The 14,496-nt window shown below is 46.7% G+C and overlaps 1 protein-coding gene across 28 annotated transcripts in view; it reads right to left on the reverse strand.

Moving 5' to 3' along the window:
* neo1a (neogenin 1a) overlaps positions 1-14,496 on the reverse strand; it is a 158,429-nt gene that overhangs the window by 44,647 nt on the left and 99,286 nt on the right. For all 28 annotated transcript variants that reach the window (XM_086144110.1, XM_086144103.1, XM_086144095.1 and 25 more), the window contains 2 exons: positions 8,888-9,042; positions 8,479-8,599 (listed from right to left, as the gene is read on the reverse strand). In XM_086144110.1, the coding sequence (XP_086000236.1) occupies positions 8,479-8,599; positions 8,888-9,042 (276 nt within the window). The remainder of the gene's footprint in view (positions 1-8,478; positions 8,600-8,887; positions 9,043-14,496) is intronic.

Here is a 14,496-nt window from a genome sequence, read left to right on the forward strand (position 1 = left end):
AGCCCGTGTGTCCTTTCAGGCGCTCTTATCTATATTTCCGGTGTATCCCTCCACGGGGAACGCTCATTACACAGTAATATCGACTTTTCGGAAAATGTCATTTTGAAAGTAAACAGCGCCGCGAGCTACGGGGCTTAAACGGCGCCGCGTAATTGGACCGACACCTTCGCGAGACGAGGTGTGAGCGGCGCGGCGGGTTTAAAAGTCACTTGACAAACGCGTCCGCCGTTTGTTTTCGTCCGCTAACACGCATTCACGCCGAGCGTCTGGGCTGCTAAAGCCGCGCACCGACGACTTTCTCGCACTCGCCGGCCTGCCCGTGACCCCGCGAGCCGATGATAGAGCGCGCCGGTATTCCCCGGAGTAGGCCTGAGCCTTTATCCGGCGCTAGCGCTGTTTAGCTTGAGGCGCCTTTGAACGGAACTGTTCTTGCTTCTCGATTCCAACGGGGAACGGCGGCGCTCCCGGGAAGCGCAAAGACCCAAGATCTGCAATCTGTTGTTGTTTCTCCATCCTTGTTACAACTCCATCAACCCCGACTCCACGCACCCTCTTCGCTATTCGTCCCTGATCTACTTACATTTTATATTATACGGATTTAGCCCCTTTCTTTCCTCTGCTGCTCTACATCCCGCTGACAGCAGCAGCGCCGGGACAGCTTTAGCGTTTGGAGTTTCTTTTCTTAATTTGAGCCTTTTTATTTTTTTTTTCTTGCAAAAAGATGAGCGATAAAGCTGCGGCATCAAAATTTTATTTGCACATAACAAACCCTGTCCGGGTTGCTTGTTTGCGTGGAGGCACAACAGCGGATCTAGGCTGCAGCGTTCACGTCTAACCTCCCCTCCCGTGTATCGGCGGTCCATGTGGAAGTAATTACCGCCCGTGTTTTAATATCTGAGTGTCTGTTTGGGTTTCAAAAGCCTGGCAGGGATCAATTCTCTCGCTCTCTCTCTTGTTCTTCGGGCTCGTACATGAGTCGGAGTCAAGGAGAGCGGCGCGTTCTCTGCTTTATGTCGTCCACGCCGTGAGTTAAATGGCTTCTGGCGGACGACTTCATCCGAAACAGCTCTGTAAGGCTAGGGTGTGCCCGAGCGTGCGCTACAACAGGATTTCCCCCTCCATAGCTGATTCGTTTGAATCAGGAGATTCACGCGGCTAATGACGATGTGACTCGGCGGAGCCGTGAAAAAATAAGATCTCGACATTGGGAGATCGGTTCGGTGTACTGAATCGCTCTAGTGGCTCATGCAAAAAGTCAAAGTACCGATCAGGCAAAATGATCCAAAAGATTCATTTCCAATTCTTTGTTCAACGAATCATTACATGCTTTCATACAGAAAAGATCCGCTTAGCTCAGTTCCTAAAAGGGAAATTTTAAGTTCTGCATTAGCACGTGTGGTAACGGATCACGGTGGAGACTGGTGTGACACAAGCGTCGTAAACTACTTCCGAAAAAGATACCAACTGTGCAAAAGGGGCTATCGTTGTCACGGACAAGCAACGAGATACTGCCGAACAGTCCGAGCCGGTCGGTTCGATATTTAACATCCGACCGATGTTGCATTTCGCCTCAAATTCAATCCTGAAGCAAAAATTTATGTCTAAATGGTGTTTTTGTGTCACTGGATTTTGGCCGGTTCAAGACGAACCGTCCACATCGGCCCATTACGGGAGTCCCCATCAAACCAGTGACATCGGACGTTGTTTCATGGTCAATACAACCTACATTTGACCTGATATCATCTGAAAAGGACCAGCGTCTATTACCGATGTAGATTTGATCTACATCAAATTAAATTTTGGTTTAAAACACTCAACTTCCAGTGCTGCAGTGATATACAGTGGTGGATCAGGCAGGATAAAAGTACTATCCAGAAAACAAGATTTACACAACTTAACTCTAAGTACCACATGTCTCTGGAGGACATTAATACTTGTAATTTCCTGACCCCTAAATGATGACTCCTTATTTCGCTTTATTTGTTTGTTCTTAATCCCTCAGGCATCGTACGGCAGCGCCCGATGTCGCCGACCCAGACGGCTCAAGACGCCACGGCGGCAACATCTGGAGCAACCAGGAAGTGTCACGCGCAACGTTTTGCTAGCTCGTTGACGACAGCATCGGAACTCGAGCAGCGTCGAATCGCCATCTCGGGACTCATAACTGATTCATTAACTTAGATACAACTGGAAATACGCAATTTTTTTTTTTACAGGATCTTATGCCGCCTGTCACATTTGTCAGGGGTTGAGCTTTGGGGGAGATCGCTTCATCACCGCGACACCCCACAAACCAACCAACCCCCGCGATGCCTTTGCTCATAAATACAAAGACTGACGGAGGGTGAAAGAAAACCAAGCGACAGAAGAGAGCACTCAGGCAGTGATGAGGCATCTCCATCTCTCAGTGGGTACCGGCTACCTCTGATGGGAGGGGCGGATAGTCTTCTGTTTGCAGGTCTGATGGGGAAAAGAGGCGGGGTGGCAATTCCGACATGGCTGGATGAAAGAAACAGCGAAAGCTCGCGGAAAACGGAGGAGGGTCATCTTTGTTTCAGGATAAAACAGACGGAATTGTGGTTCAAAAGGACAATGATAAAGAACACTCGAGAAATCGCGTCACAACAGACGCTTCTGAATTGAGTAATCTACCTGTGGCTGCTTAGGTTTCTCCGTCAAAGGCTCGCTTTTCTTCCGCCGTCGCGCAATTCACTTGGGGAGAAAAAAAAAAAAACAAAAATCGAGCAGGAGGGCTGAGAGCAAAACCGTCTCAAGTGGCTTGGCTTTCGGGAGACAAAAACGTCAAATCGCTATCCATGTGCTCCTCCTATAGCCTCCACCTTGTAGTGGTGGAGGGGTTTCACGCCTCCTGAAGATCCTAATGGGTAGGTTCACCTGAGGCATACAGGTCTAGACCAGTGGTTCTTAACCTGGGTTCGATCGAACCCCAGGGGTTCGGTGGGTCAGTCTCAGGGGTTCGGCGGAGGTCAAGACACACATTGGTGATGACATCACTGGCTGCAGGTGATCACGCTACATAGCTCGGCCTATCCGTGCTGCAGGGATTTTGGCGCGCTCAGTTGTAGTAACTTGTGACTGTCGTGATGGTACGTCATGTGATTTCTTTTTTAATATTTTAATCCCTTCATACTAATTATGTCGGGCAAAAAAAGAAAGCGGTCGGCAGAATACCTACAATACGGATTCACATGTATGACGGAACGTGATTGGAGTCGATGTCCTAACTGCATGATTTGCAAAGACAAGATGAGCAATTCTAGTCCAGCACCGGCAAAACTAAGGGAAGGCTTCCTTCAGCTGCATGGATATGGGAACTACAAGAACATGGCGCTTGCTGAATTCAAGGTGAAGGGAGCCAGATTTGATGAAAAGGCTACTCTGCCTGTTCTTTGTACCCATCAACGAACCGATCCTCGATCCAATAAAGAAGGGTTTGGTGAATGCGCATGTAAAACAGGTGGGGTTCAGTACCTCCAACAAGGTCTAGACAAAATGGACCCGTTGTCCTTCACCATCGCCCCCTTTCTGGAGCCAGAAACCCAGGGCAGGGGCTCGATGGCGGGGATGCTGGGCTGAGCCGGGCGGCTACTCAAGATGGAGCAAGAATTGGGCAATTCATGTCCCGAGAGCAAAACTTGATTAATGGTTCCCAAACTACGGCCCCGCCTCCACATTTTGCCCGGCCCCGGAACAATATCAAAGATGTATTTTGATTTTTTTTCTTTCATTCTGGCCACGCAATCGTGACACGTACATGCATAGAATGTAAAATTCTATTCCACCCTTCTGCAGTCTGTGCTTTATCTGAAACCCCTCCCTCAAAAAAAAAAAAGAAAAAACAAACCTGGACACCCCTGTTAAATAACAAGGAATAATGGCGAAAAGATTAGGTAAGAGAAAAATAGATTCAGAATGCAGGGTTTTTAACCTTTTAACAAACAATTTTTTTTTTGTTCAATTTAAAGAAAAGGCTGTTTGTCTCATCGGTCACGAGATGAGACAAAGACATTATTGATTAATACTGTTATTATTTATTTTCTGTTTTTTTTTTTTCCTGTCAAAATCCCAGAAAGGGTTAATTGTTGGTTATGTGTGGCTTTCTTGAAAACAATACATTTTTAGGTTTAGACATCTTTGTGATCGTCACACTTTTTTGTTACAAACCCGTCCGAGAAGGGAAAAGTTATTTGGCCCTTGCAGGAAAAAGTTTGCGGACCCCTGAATTAGATGGTGAGACTCGAGACATTTGATCCCTCTGATGTGGATTTTCAAAATAATTAATAAGGTATTTAATTAAAATTTATTTTATTTTAGTCCGTTTATGATTAAAAATTCATTTTAAATTGGAAGTCGATGGCGATCTTTTAACATCTAAATAAAATGTGTTCAAATATTTCTGACGCTCTTTCTGAAGATTCCGGGCATTTTACGGTCCGTGGGCCACACCTGGGCCGTTTTGCTTTTTTATCCGTTTTCTTTGAAAATCTGAACAAGTATTTTCAATCAATATTGAATTTAGAAACTCCTGATTTTTTCCTTTTAATTTTGTATGAACGATTACATACAAAATAATGTCGGAACATTTATATGATCATTCGTGATTTTAAAGTGGAACTAAAATGCCAAAAAATGTAAATATTTAAATTGCAATTTTCATTTGGTTAAACTTACATGATACCAAGTTGGCCGCGCGTGTAAAAATTAAATAAGAAATGTGGCCCGTCGGCCGAAATAATTGCCCACCCCTGCAGTAAAAGGATGACAGAGGACGGCATTTTTGGTTTGCTGCCGGTGGATACTTTTAACTTGAGCTTTTTTTTTAAATTTTTTCATAAATACAAGACTCAAATAGCCATTGAGTATTTTGCTTAAAAGTAATCGTCAACCCAATTTCCTTTTTTTAGAGATCAAAATGTTTTGTTGCATGCAGAGATGTCATTTTCATATTTTGTTTATACATAGCATATTGGCCAAAAAAAATAATGTTCTGTAAATTCATTTTAAATAAAAAAAAAAAGGCCCTGTGGTTCCCGGTGTTTCTTTACCGTTGGGAAACGGGTCCAAATGGCTCTTTGAGTGAGAAAGGTTGCCAACCCCCGCACTGGAAACTTAATACCGGGGAACGACTCCGTACCCCGGCCAGGCGAGCCAATGAAGCGAATCAGAGGTGCACATAAAAGTTTTTATAAACTCAAATTGCAGAAACAAAACCGGCTAACGCTTCTTTGTAGACCTTCCAGCAGCAGTTTGTGCAAAATACTTTGCAATAAAACACAAAAAAAAAGGGAAGCGAACGCATCGGGCAACCAGAACTGCACTTAACGGTCTGAGCTATAACGGCCACTCGGACGGCTGCGTCGCGCCTTCTTGATGTCTAGTTACACTTTAAATTTAGTAGATGGAAAAATAAATGTATATTCCACATGCACTCTTGGAAAACAATCTGCGCCCTGCAGAAAGTATATATGTATATATCTATATTTTGCCCCGGCCACATTATCTCATTTCAAAACGCAGGTTCTAACGGTCGATGCAGATGACTCCATTTAAAAAGGAGTCCTCGTATAGACCCGCGCAACCTCAGACTTGAAAAATGCAGCCGGTTTCCTCTCCAAGCTGTAATTGCCACCTACTAGAATATCATATGTGGACGGATCGTACAAACGTTCGCCCTCAAAAGAGTTTAGGGATCACAGCTGCGCGGCGCAGACAGCGTGATGATAAAACGCTCCCCGATTAGCTGCACGGAAGTTAGGTGACAGGTATTAGCTTCTATATCCACGGCTGTCGGGGGGGGAAAAAAAAAAAAAGAAAAATCGCTTGTTTTTTTTTTTTTTTTTTTTTCCCACGACGTGCACTCGGACCACTCTCAAGAAAATGTCGACGCTGTAAAAGCGTCCCGCCGTCCAGCGGTGGAACATTTAAAAAGAAGAAGCAAAGGAACCCCACCTCCCACGGAGAGCGGCTCATACATAACATGTGATTTTTCTTCTTTTTTTTGGGGGGGTCTGAGGGTTGTTTCTTTCTTTCCCATGAACAAAAAAAAAAAAAAAGAAGCTAATGACGATGGAGTCGAACCGCGGCGGCTTCACACGGGACATTAACGGGCACTTACTCGGCCGCGTGATTAAGACCCTTCCAGGTCCACTTTTGGTCATTTCTCTTGCTATTTGCCCACATCTGTTAGCAACTACTTGACCCGCATTGCGCGAAACGTCCGGGGCGAGTCGAGACCGCGGTCGGAGGGGTAGTATTTTTTTAAATCGTTTCCGAGCAACGGTAGCGGCAAGGTGGAGAGATGTACTTCAAAAGGGAACGGATGTTGTCTTGCTAACCTTGGTCTGCGTGCTAATCCGTCGTCATCTATCGGGTTCAAAACCAAGGCTGTTTACTGCCAAAAGCTTGTACATATGCTAACGCCTGACCTTTTTACATTCCAAACACCCACAAATGGGAATAATCAGCGGAGCTGCGTTTAACTGCGGCTGGCAAGCTAGGAGACACAGATTATGACCACTAATGACTATTAGCCAACTCGTGTCCGCCGGGTGTTTGGATCCAGTTCAACCCCCATTGATTTCCATGTTGGGCGAAGACAACTTCATCCCCCTGGGAAGTCCCTCCGGCTTATCTCGCCCTCCGACTGCAAGGCGGTTGAACGACGGCGTGTAATCCTGGCCGGGCGTCGACATCGTTCGCATTTGGCGGGGTCGTTGGACACGCGCGGGGGGCGACAAGAAGGGTAAACCCGGTGTCGGGTCGTTGGAGAAAACTGAGCGAATTGCAGATTTAAAAATGGTTTGAAAGGGAAGCAAATCAGTGTACAGTACATCATCTTTACCTTTCGGATCCATTTTCCAATTCCGAGACGACCGGGCGTCGGAATAATTTAATTTCATTTAATCAGCGGGGAAACCGGAGGACTTTCTTTCGTTCGGATTATTATTACTTGTCTCCAAATTAAAGAAAGACGGAGAGTCTGTAATATTCCTGGATGAAACGAAGGAGACTTTCTTTTCAAGGCCCCGTCCACGGATCTGCTGCATTCATCTCCGACGCAGACGGCGGCGAAAGAAAGCGAGCCCATCAAACCCGGTGCGGCGTCGATGGCGAGGAATACGAAATAGCGACGAGCTGCCGGGGTCGTCGGTATTCCTGACTGGATGCGCTGCCGTCGGCGGTTTTAACGCTGATACGCTAATCCATTAGCCACCTGCTTCCGGGCGCGGGGAAAACTCACGCCCGAGTAGATTTTCCCATCTCCCTCGACAAAATGAGGGGAAGTGGAATATAAAGTAACGCGGGAACAAATAAACGTGTAACATGATTTGGCTTTTCCGTCCCGTGTTTGCCGTTTCATGCAGATCACGCTTCTCACCCAAACGATGTTTTTTTTTTTTCCTCATTGCTGTTTGGATTTCCGCGGAGAAGCTTTTACCGGCCCTCCGGGTTTGACGTTGATTATCACGGCCGCGTAAATGATCTCGAAATTTTGCGTCGTGTTACATTTTCCGGAAACGTCGGGGCGGTAATGAAACCGGATCCCGCATCGTTCCGGTCGTTTCCCGCGCTTGCTTTTATTCGACGGCGTTTGCTCGCGCCGCTCTGAGCCACCGGTCCCCGCTGTTTGCTTTTTTTGCCTCGCTTTGCACTCGCCGTCTCCGAAGCAGGAATGAGCTTTTAAAACCAATACTTTGGCAGGGGAAGTGTCCAAAGAGAACACGCCACAGAAATCCAGCCCGTATCAGCTAAAAGAAGCGAAGGGTTCATGTTTAGGTAAAGCTCCGTGCAAAAGACGGACTTTACATGTCAAAGGAAGTACCATTCTGCGGGCAAAGAGGCTTTTCCTTAGTCCTCACAACATTTTTGTAGCCCAAGAACCGGAGTGGACCGTGAGCGGACCGAGAATAATCCCTCAAATAGACTTCCGCTCCCTCCCGTCAAGTCCCGGTTCGCCAAAACCCCCCCCAACCTCTGATTTTTAGACACATTGTCGGGCGTTCTGCTCCGGGGAACATTTTCTCAGAGGCGGCGAGACGCAGTCCGAAATTATCGCAATTAAGCTTCTCGCCGGAGTTGAGCGGCTCTTGTTTCCCGACGTGAGGATTACTGCACTTGGGGGGAAAAAAAAAAAAATCACGGGTTACGCTCGGTGATTTACAACACAAGGTGGGATGCTTGAAATAACAACGGCGCCCATCAAGCCTGGTTTTCTGCTGTTTTTTTTTTAACAATTTAAACACAAACGCCAGCCACTAGATATGTGTCAAAATCTGAAATAGGAACTCGAGTCTTGCCGCAAGAGGTGGCGGGGGAGTTTTAATGAGTTTGACCAGCTTCCGTTGCTTACTCGATATTATCTTAATACCATTTTCGTCACATTCTGTTTTGGACGTTTTGGGGTACTAATTGTACTTTCTTCAAACGGGGTTGGTTGGTCTTAGTGAAGGTGCATACCGTGATCCAGGATGATGAGCTGCGCATTGGACTGAATGTTGCCGGCGTCGTTTTCCGCCAGGCACTGGTAGAACCCCTCGTCCGACTTGACCAGACCTAGCACCTGGAGGTTGTGTTCCTTCTGCACAACGAAAACACAAAGAGGCAGAAGCACGTAAGTGGATGAACCTTTTTGGGCGGTAGATGATCTCGGCTACGATAGCGCTGGATAACGTGGTACCGATGACTGCCATCCGAGGCGCTGACAAGGGACTCGGGAGCGACTCGGGGTTCTTGTCCGAGAACGCTTCGGAGGAACCGGGGATCCAAGAAGCCAATCTCACAACCAGATGGATGCACACTTTTACCAAGCGAGCTGCCCGAGTGCGCTAAATGGGATAGTCAAAAGAGGTACCTGAAGTTTGCTTACAATTATCTTGAAGTAGTCGCTGGGGATCACAGCGTCACCGTTCTTGACCCATTTGACGGTGGGAGCGGGCGAACCGGCGACCTCGCACTCGAAGACGATATCCATGGACTCGTGGGCGTAGATGTTGGCCGGACGCTTGACATACCGAGGAGGAACTGTGGGAATGCGGAAGGGAAAGGGGGGGGGTTAGAAAAAGGCAACAGGAGTGACGAGATGAGAGATGACGGTGAGGAATAAACAACCTTCCTGCAGATGAAATTCAATCGCGGCTCCGTCAAATCTAAGCAGGTGGGAAATGAACTGGGCCAAAATGATAACATGCCTTCTCTTCAACTGCCAAATTGCTAGTTTGGGGAGCGTGGAAGGAGCCGCAAAGTATTTCCCCTATTTACAAGTTGTCCAATTATTTCCTGCACCCTTTCATGCTACGATGACCTTCTTCGGCAGATGGCGAGAATTTTAACAGTTGTTTTTGTTTTTATTTTTCAATTATTTAACACCCGGTGAGAAATAAAGGCTACTCTGTTATCGGAGGAGAGGGCGAGCTAGGCGGAGCGGAGCACTTGCGGATCCCACCTCCTCGCCCCCCGGTCGCGGTAATGAGGGCCAGAGAGGAGTTATTTGATCTCGCGGTGAAATGGCTCCTCATCAATCTGTCCTGGGACAAGGTCACCGGGAGCGCAGGGGCCTGGGCTTCGCCCTCTCGGTATAATTGGCCCGCGTGCCGGGGTAAACCTTGAATCAGACCGTGCACGTCTACGTCCGCGGCGACGGCGCATCCTCTAATAAGCCGCGACCTCGCCGACTGCAGCTTAAACGACTGTTATTGTTAGCGCATTGTTCTGAGACGAGCGCAGCCACCAGCCTCCTGATAGCTTGTTATTAGCTCCTAATTTGTTGCTATTCACAAGGACTGATGGGCATATTAGCAGCAGCGGCTGGATAAGGTCTATTTCTAGATTTATTCGGGGAGGGTAGCAGATTGTTAGGTCAGCTGTTGGTGTAGCTCTTGCTAATTTACCCTATCATCGCTAGTTAGCAGATCAGCCATCACACTTAGCGTCCAGAACAAAGTATCCAAAAGACATCAAATAGCGCCGGCGCTGAGGGACGCGCTGGGCAGAGAGAGGACTTCGCAGCGCCGTCTGTTTCATAGTTTTGTGCAAAAGCTGGGAAAATACTCGGGGTGAAATTACATGACGCATTTTACGCCTGGAGACAACTCGCAATGCGGCTCGCTGGAAATGGCCCAGTTCTTGTCAACAAGTAGATCCCTAGGGGGAAAAAAAATAAGGCGAACCAACTCTGAATCCTAAATTAGTCTCCATATCAGGTGTCCAGCTGCCATTTTACTTGTCCAAGGTCTAACTTCTGTCCAAAGCGGGGGTGAAAACATAAAATGGTAAATGTCTTTGCGAAAGGCCGGGGGTCAGAGTCATACAAGTCCAGGAGAGCTGGCTGTTGCTCTGCCCGAAGTCATTCCTGTCCTTCAGACGGCTAATTGTCACCGAGAAAGGAGGAAGGACATTTTATATTATTTTTTTTTTAACATTTGTATAAAATATCAACTTTTAGAATGGATCACCGCATGTCGGGAAAGCCCGTGGGGAATCGTAGTGTTCCCCAGGGTATCTTCTCATGTTGTTGTCAAAGTATCACTATGGAGGAGTCACATTTGAGAAGAAAAAAAAATAATAGCAAACAACAATCTTTAGAATTAAGTCATTTAGAGTTAAGTATTGGTTTAAGGCTAGGATTAGACAAGTGGTAATCTCCGCTAGAGTGAGGCAAGCAGAATATAGTTTGAGAAAATATTAAAATAAAGTGTTCCTGTTTTCGTCTCCAGCCCTAAAATAGCACCGTGTAAAAAATAAAAAACCCCGGAGCCGAAGACTACATTCCAAAATGGAAAATAGTATAAATATAAAAAAAGGAGGAAGGGAGGTGCAGGGAGGAAAAAGGTGATAGGCGACCTTGGTCCACGTCACACCGACACGCCCGTCCCGCTCCCACCACCCAGAACGGGAAAAAAAAGCCTGATCTAACACGAGACTAGCCATTTCCTGTTTTTCTTTGATAGCCGTGAATGCAACGCTCAACAAAGTTAGCACCTCCAAGTGGATAATCCAAAACGTGGCTAATGTAATTTTCCCTGGAATGCTAAAAACATGACAGCGGGAAGGGAAGGGAAGGGAAGGGAAGCGTGGGTGGAAGTCAAGCCCTGTGATCGGGAATCATTTTCAAAATTGGTCTCGATAGCCTGGATTTTTTTTTTTTTTTTTGCCGTTCTTTCCTTGTTTATTAGCCAGGCTGTTAAACGCTAACGTGACCTACGATGTTCCATGTCAAATTTAAGCGCGAGACACTCGCCGCTGTACGTTTTTTCAGGAAACCGTCTTCTCTTATCGCCCCCGCCGCCACCCCCCGTCTCCGTTTCACCTCTCGGTCACTTTGTTTTTCCTGTCTCTTGATCTTCCTGTAACTCTGCAACTTATCTCTCCATCTTCCCCCCCCCGCCTCCCTCCGCCCGCCGGAGAAGACGAAGTACAGCTCGGACATTTGGAACCCATCGGACTGGGCAACAAGCGGAACCGACTAAACGCACCGACAAAGACACATGTGCCTCCGCTTCCTGTAACGTGACCCTCTTTCAGTTGGGTTTTGACCCCCCGCAAAAAAAAAAAAAAAAAACGCAGATAATTACCGTAATTTATTATCATTAAATACCACCATGTCGTCTTGTTGCCGTTTTCCTGTCCGTCACCTCCTTTCGTTTGTTCCTTCTCCAACCGCGGAACGACCGACCAACTCCCCTTTTGAGGCCATCAGGCCGTAAGAGTCGCGTAAATTCTCACGTTCCGGGTTCCGTTACATGAGAGTTGAAAATGTGGAGGGTACGACTAGCATTGCTACGCTAACCGAGAAAAAAAGACGATCGATTCGAAAGAAAAGGTACGTTTACGAAAGCTGGAGAACAAAAACGGCGCGGTTAAGATAAACAAAAAAAATGGTTCAAAAGTGAAATGTTTTGTTTGATGGCAGGTGATTAATGAACACGGGATGCATCTGAATCTGGTTTCGTGTTTTACACGAGAAATTGAGATGATTTCGGCGGACCCGCGTCGCCTCACGGGGTCACGTCACCAACGCCAAACCCGCGTTATTTCCGCTTTTTTTTTTTTTTTTTTCCTCCTTCTGCCCTGCGGGGCCATCTCGGCGGCGTATAAATATCGCTCTCTAATGAAAGAGAAATCTGAAAAACCAGGGGGGTGGGGGGGTGAAATTTAAAAAAAAAAAAAAACAACAACAAAGAAAAATACAGTCAAAGAAGAGGAGGAGGAGGAGAAGGGGGGAAGAAGAATCAAAGCTGGAGAATGGGAGCGAGAACAATGGCGGCGTTTCTTCTTCGGGGCTGGCATTATCTCTCCGGCTTGTAAGCTTAGTAAAAGAAGCTTTAATGCAGACTTAGGCCGACTCCAGTGAACTGAAACAAGAGGGCCACCAGAAGGTCACGAGTGTGTTAAAACAAAAAAAACAAAAAGGGATTCCAGTCAGGAAGAAGCCGGCGGAGGTCGGGTGTTTCTTATGACGGCGCTGATAAAACTTGAGAGACGTCAAACTCCAAGGAACAGAATTGATGACTGATTAATCTTTATTGTCATTGTCACGTGAAAAAATGAAATTTTAAGAAGAGCCGCGTTGAAAGATTACCCTTCCTGCAGTGTCGGGACGGGAACAGGAGTCCAGATAGCTAAACACGCTTAAATAAAATTCTTTTATAAATCACGAGTTTAATCTGGGAGCGAGTGGGAGTCGGTTTGCCGTAATTATCCGTCAAACTCCTCCAAAGATAACGGCTCCTAATCCGGAGCCAATACAAACAGACTTCGGCAGATATCGCCCGGAGGAGTACCGCTTCCCATTGGCCGCGGCTCCCGGCTGACTCCCGATGTTTTCCGAGCTGGTTTGGCTCGGGCGGGGTTTAGGCGGAAAAATAAAACTCTTTTGTCCGATCGGCAACTTTTTTTGGGGGGGGGGGCGGGGTGAAACTGGTGCGGTCAAACCACAGAAATCTCAGCCAGGATTAAATATCAAGTCATTTTCTTAATATGATGCCGAATCGCAACAGAAACCCAACATTTACCCGTGAGCGAGCAATTCCTAGAGAGGAAATACCGTCCGATATCGGTGCAGAAACCCAGCTCGGTGCAGGCGGCCATCTTATCCCGACTGGTTGGGGTAGAAAGAGTGAAAAGTGACATTGCGTTCCTCTCTGTATTCCCTTCCCGGCTCTGAAACGCCGAAATTTGGGAACCCTCGGCATCCAGGGTGGTCAACGCTCGCCCGGTCCCCTACCACATTAGACACGGGTTTACCCGACGACAAAGTAGTACTTGATTACTTTTACCGGGTCTAATTTGAAGTACAGCGATCCCTCGCTATAACACGGTTTACTTTTCACGGTTTAGCTACTTCACAGATTTGCATCGCGCGTTGTGTTCCGCATTCTGATTGGCTAAAAAGTCACTCCGCTTCTTCTCTACCTGCGCGTCAATAACGTTGCGGTTTAATACGTACACAGCTTGCCAAATTTACATTACGTACGTGCAAATTCTCTCGCAATTTCGAGTTTCTCTAACAACCATAACGTTGACAAAATGCTCTGGACCGACAAAAGCGCCCGCAGCAGGGCTAAAAAGCCAGCGGAAGATGCTATCTATCGCAGATAAAGTTAAACTTCTGGACATGCTAAGGGAAGGTAAATAGGTCGGCATTACGGAATTAATGAATCTTCCGTTCGTTCCGTAAAGAAGGAAGAAAAAAACATAGGGACGACAGTAGCAATGTATAATAAAGTATTTAATCGTATAATAATTGTAAAAACAAAATAAAGGTTTCTACTTCCAAATTTTGCCTATCACGGGTTCTTTTTGGAACGTAACCCCCGCGAAAAACAAGGGTATACTGTATACAACGCATGGGGAGCCGTACTTGTATTACCTACATTTCGGGGGTGGGCGACGCTATTTTGGCTGCCTTATATAATCTCGACAGCCGGGACCATTTCTGCTCAAATGAACGGGGTCCATTCCAATCACACGGACGCACAACTCGGGCAACAACCCAGACGGCGAATGAAGGAATGTGTGCGGTACCTTATCAGATGAGTGACCTCGAATAGCAAAACTAAAAGTTTATTCTATTAACTTCCCCCCGTTGGATGACTACTCGGTCGAATCAAGGCTGCAGATCTACCCGTAAAACACTCACTGCACACTATTTTTTCGGACGGTGGCTGGAAATAAAAAAAAAAAAAGACTGCCTCCTATCCCGGATAAAAATCTCCATCGCGGTCCCGATGGGAAAATGTGAGTGGCTGAAAGTTGGATTCGACGCATTTTCCCCCCCAAAATCCATTTCCTGTTGCGTAAGAAAGAGCCAAAACTTGATATGCTTCAGTCTATTTCTGTTTATTTATTTATTTTTTTTATAGAAACTGGGTTAAAACGCAGCCGTTGTCTTGATTAGATATCTACCGGCCTCGGCTGAGGAGAGACGTGGGACTTTTATAGGGGGGCAGGGATTTCCTGTGCGTTGACGCAACACAT

This window comes from Fistularia commersonii, chromosome 3, assembly GCF_037954325.1.
Source record: "Fistularia commersonii isolate RoL2024-O1a breed Wild chromosome 3, RoL_Fcom_v1.0, whole genome shotgun sequence".
Taxonomy (NCBI): Eukaryota; Metazoa; Chordata; class Actinopteri; order Syngnathiformes; family Fistulariidae; genus Fistularia; species Fistularia commersonii.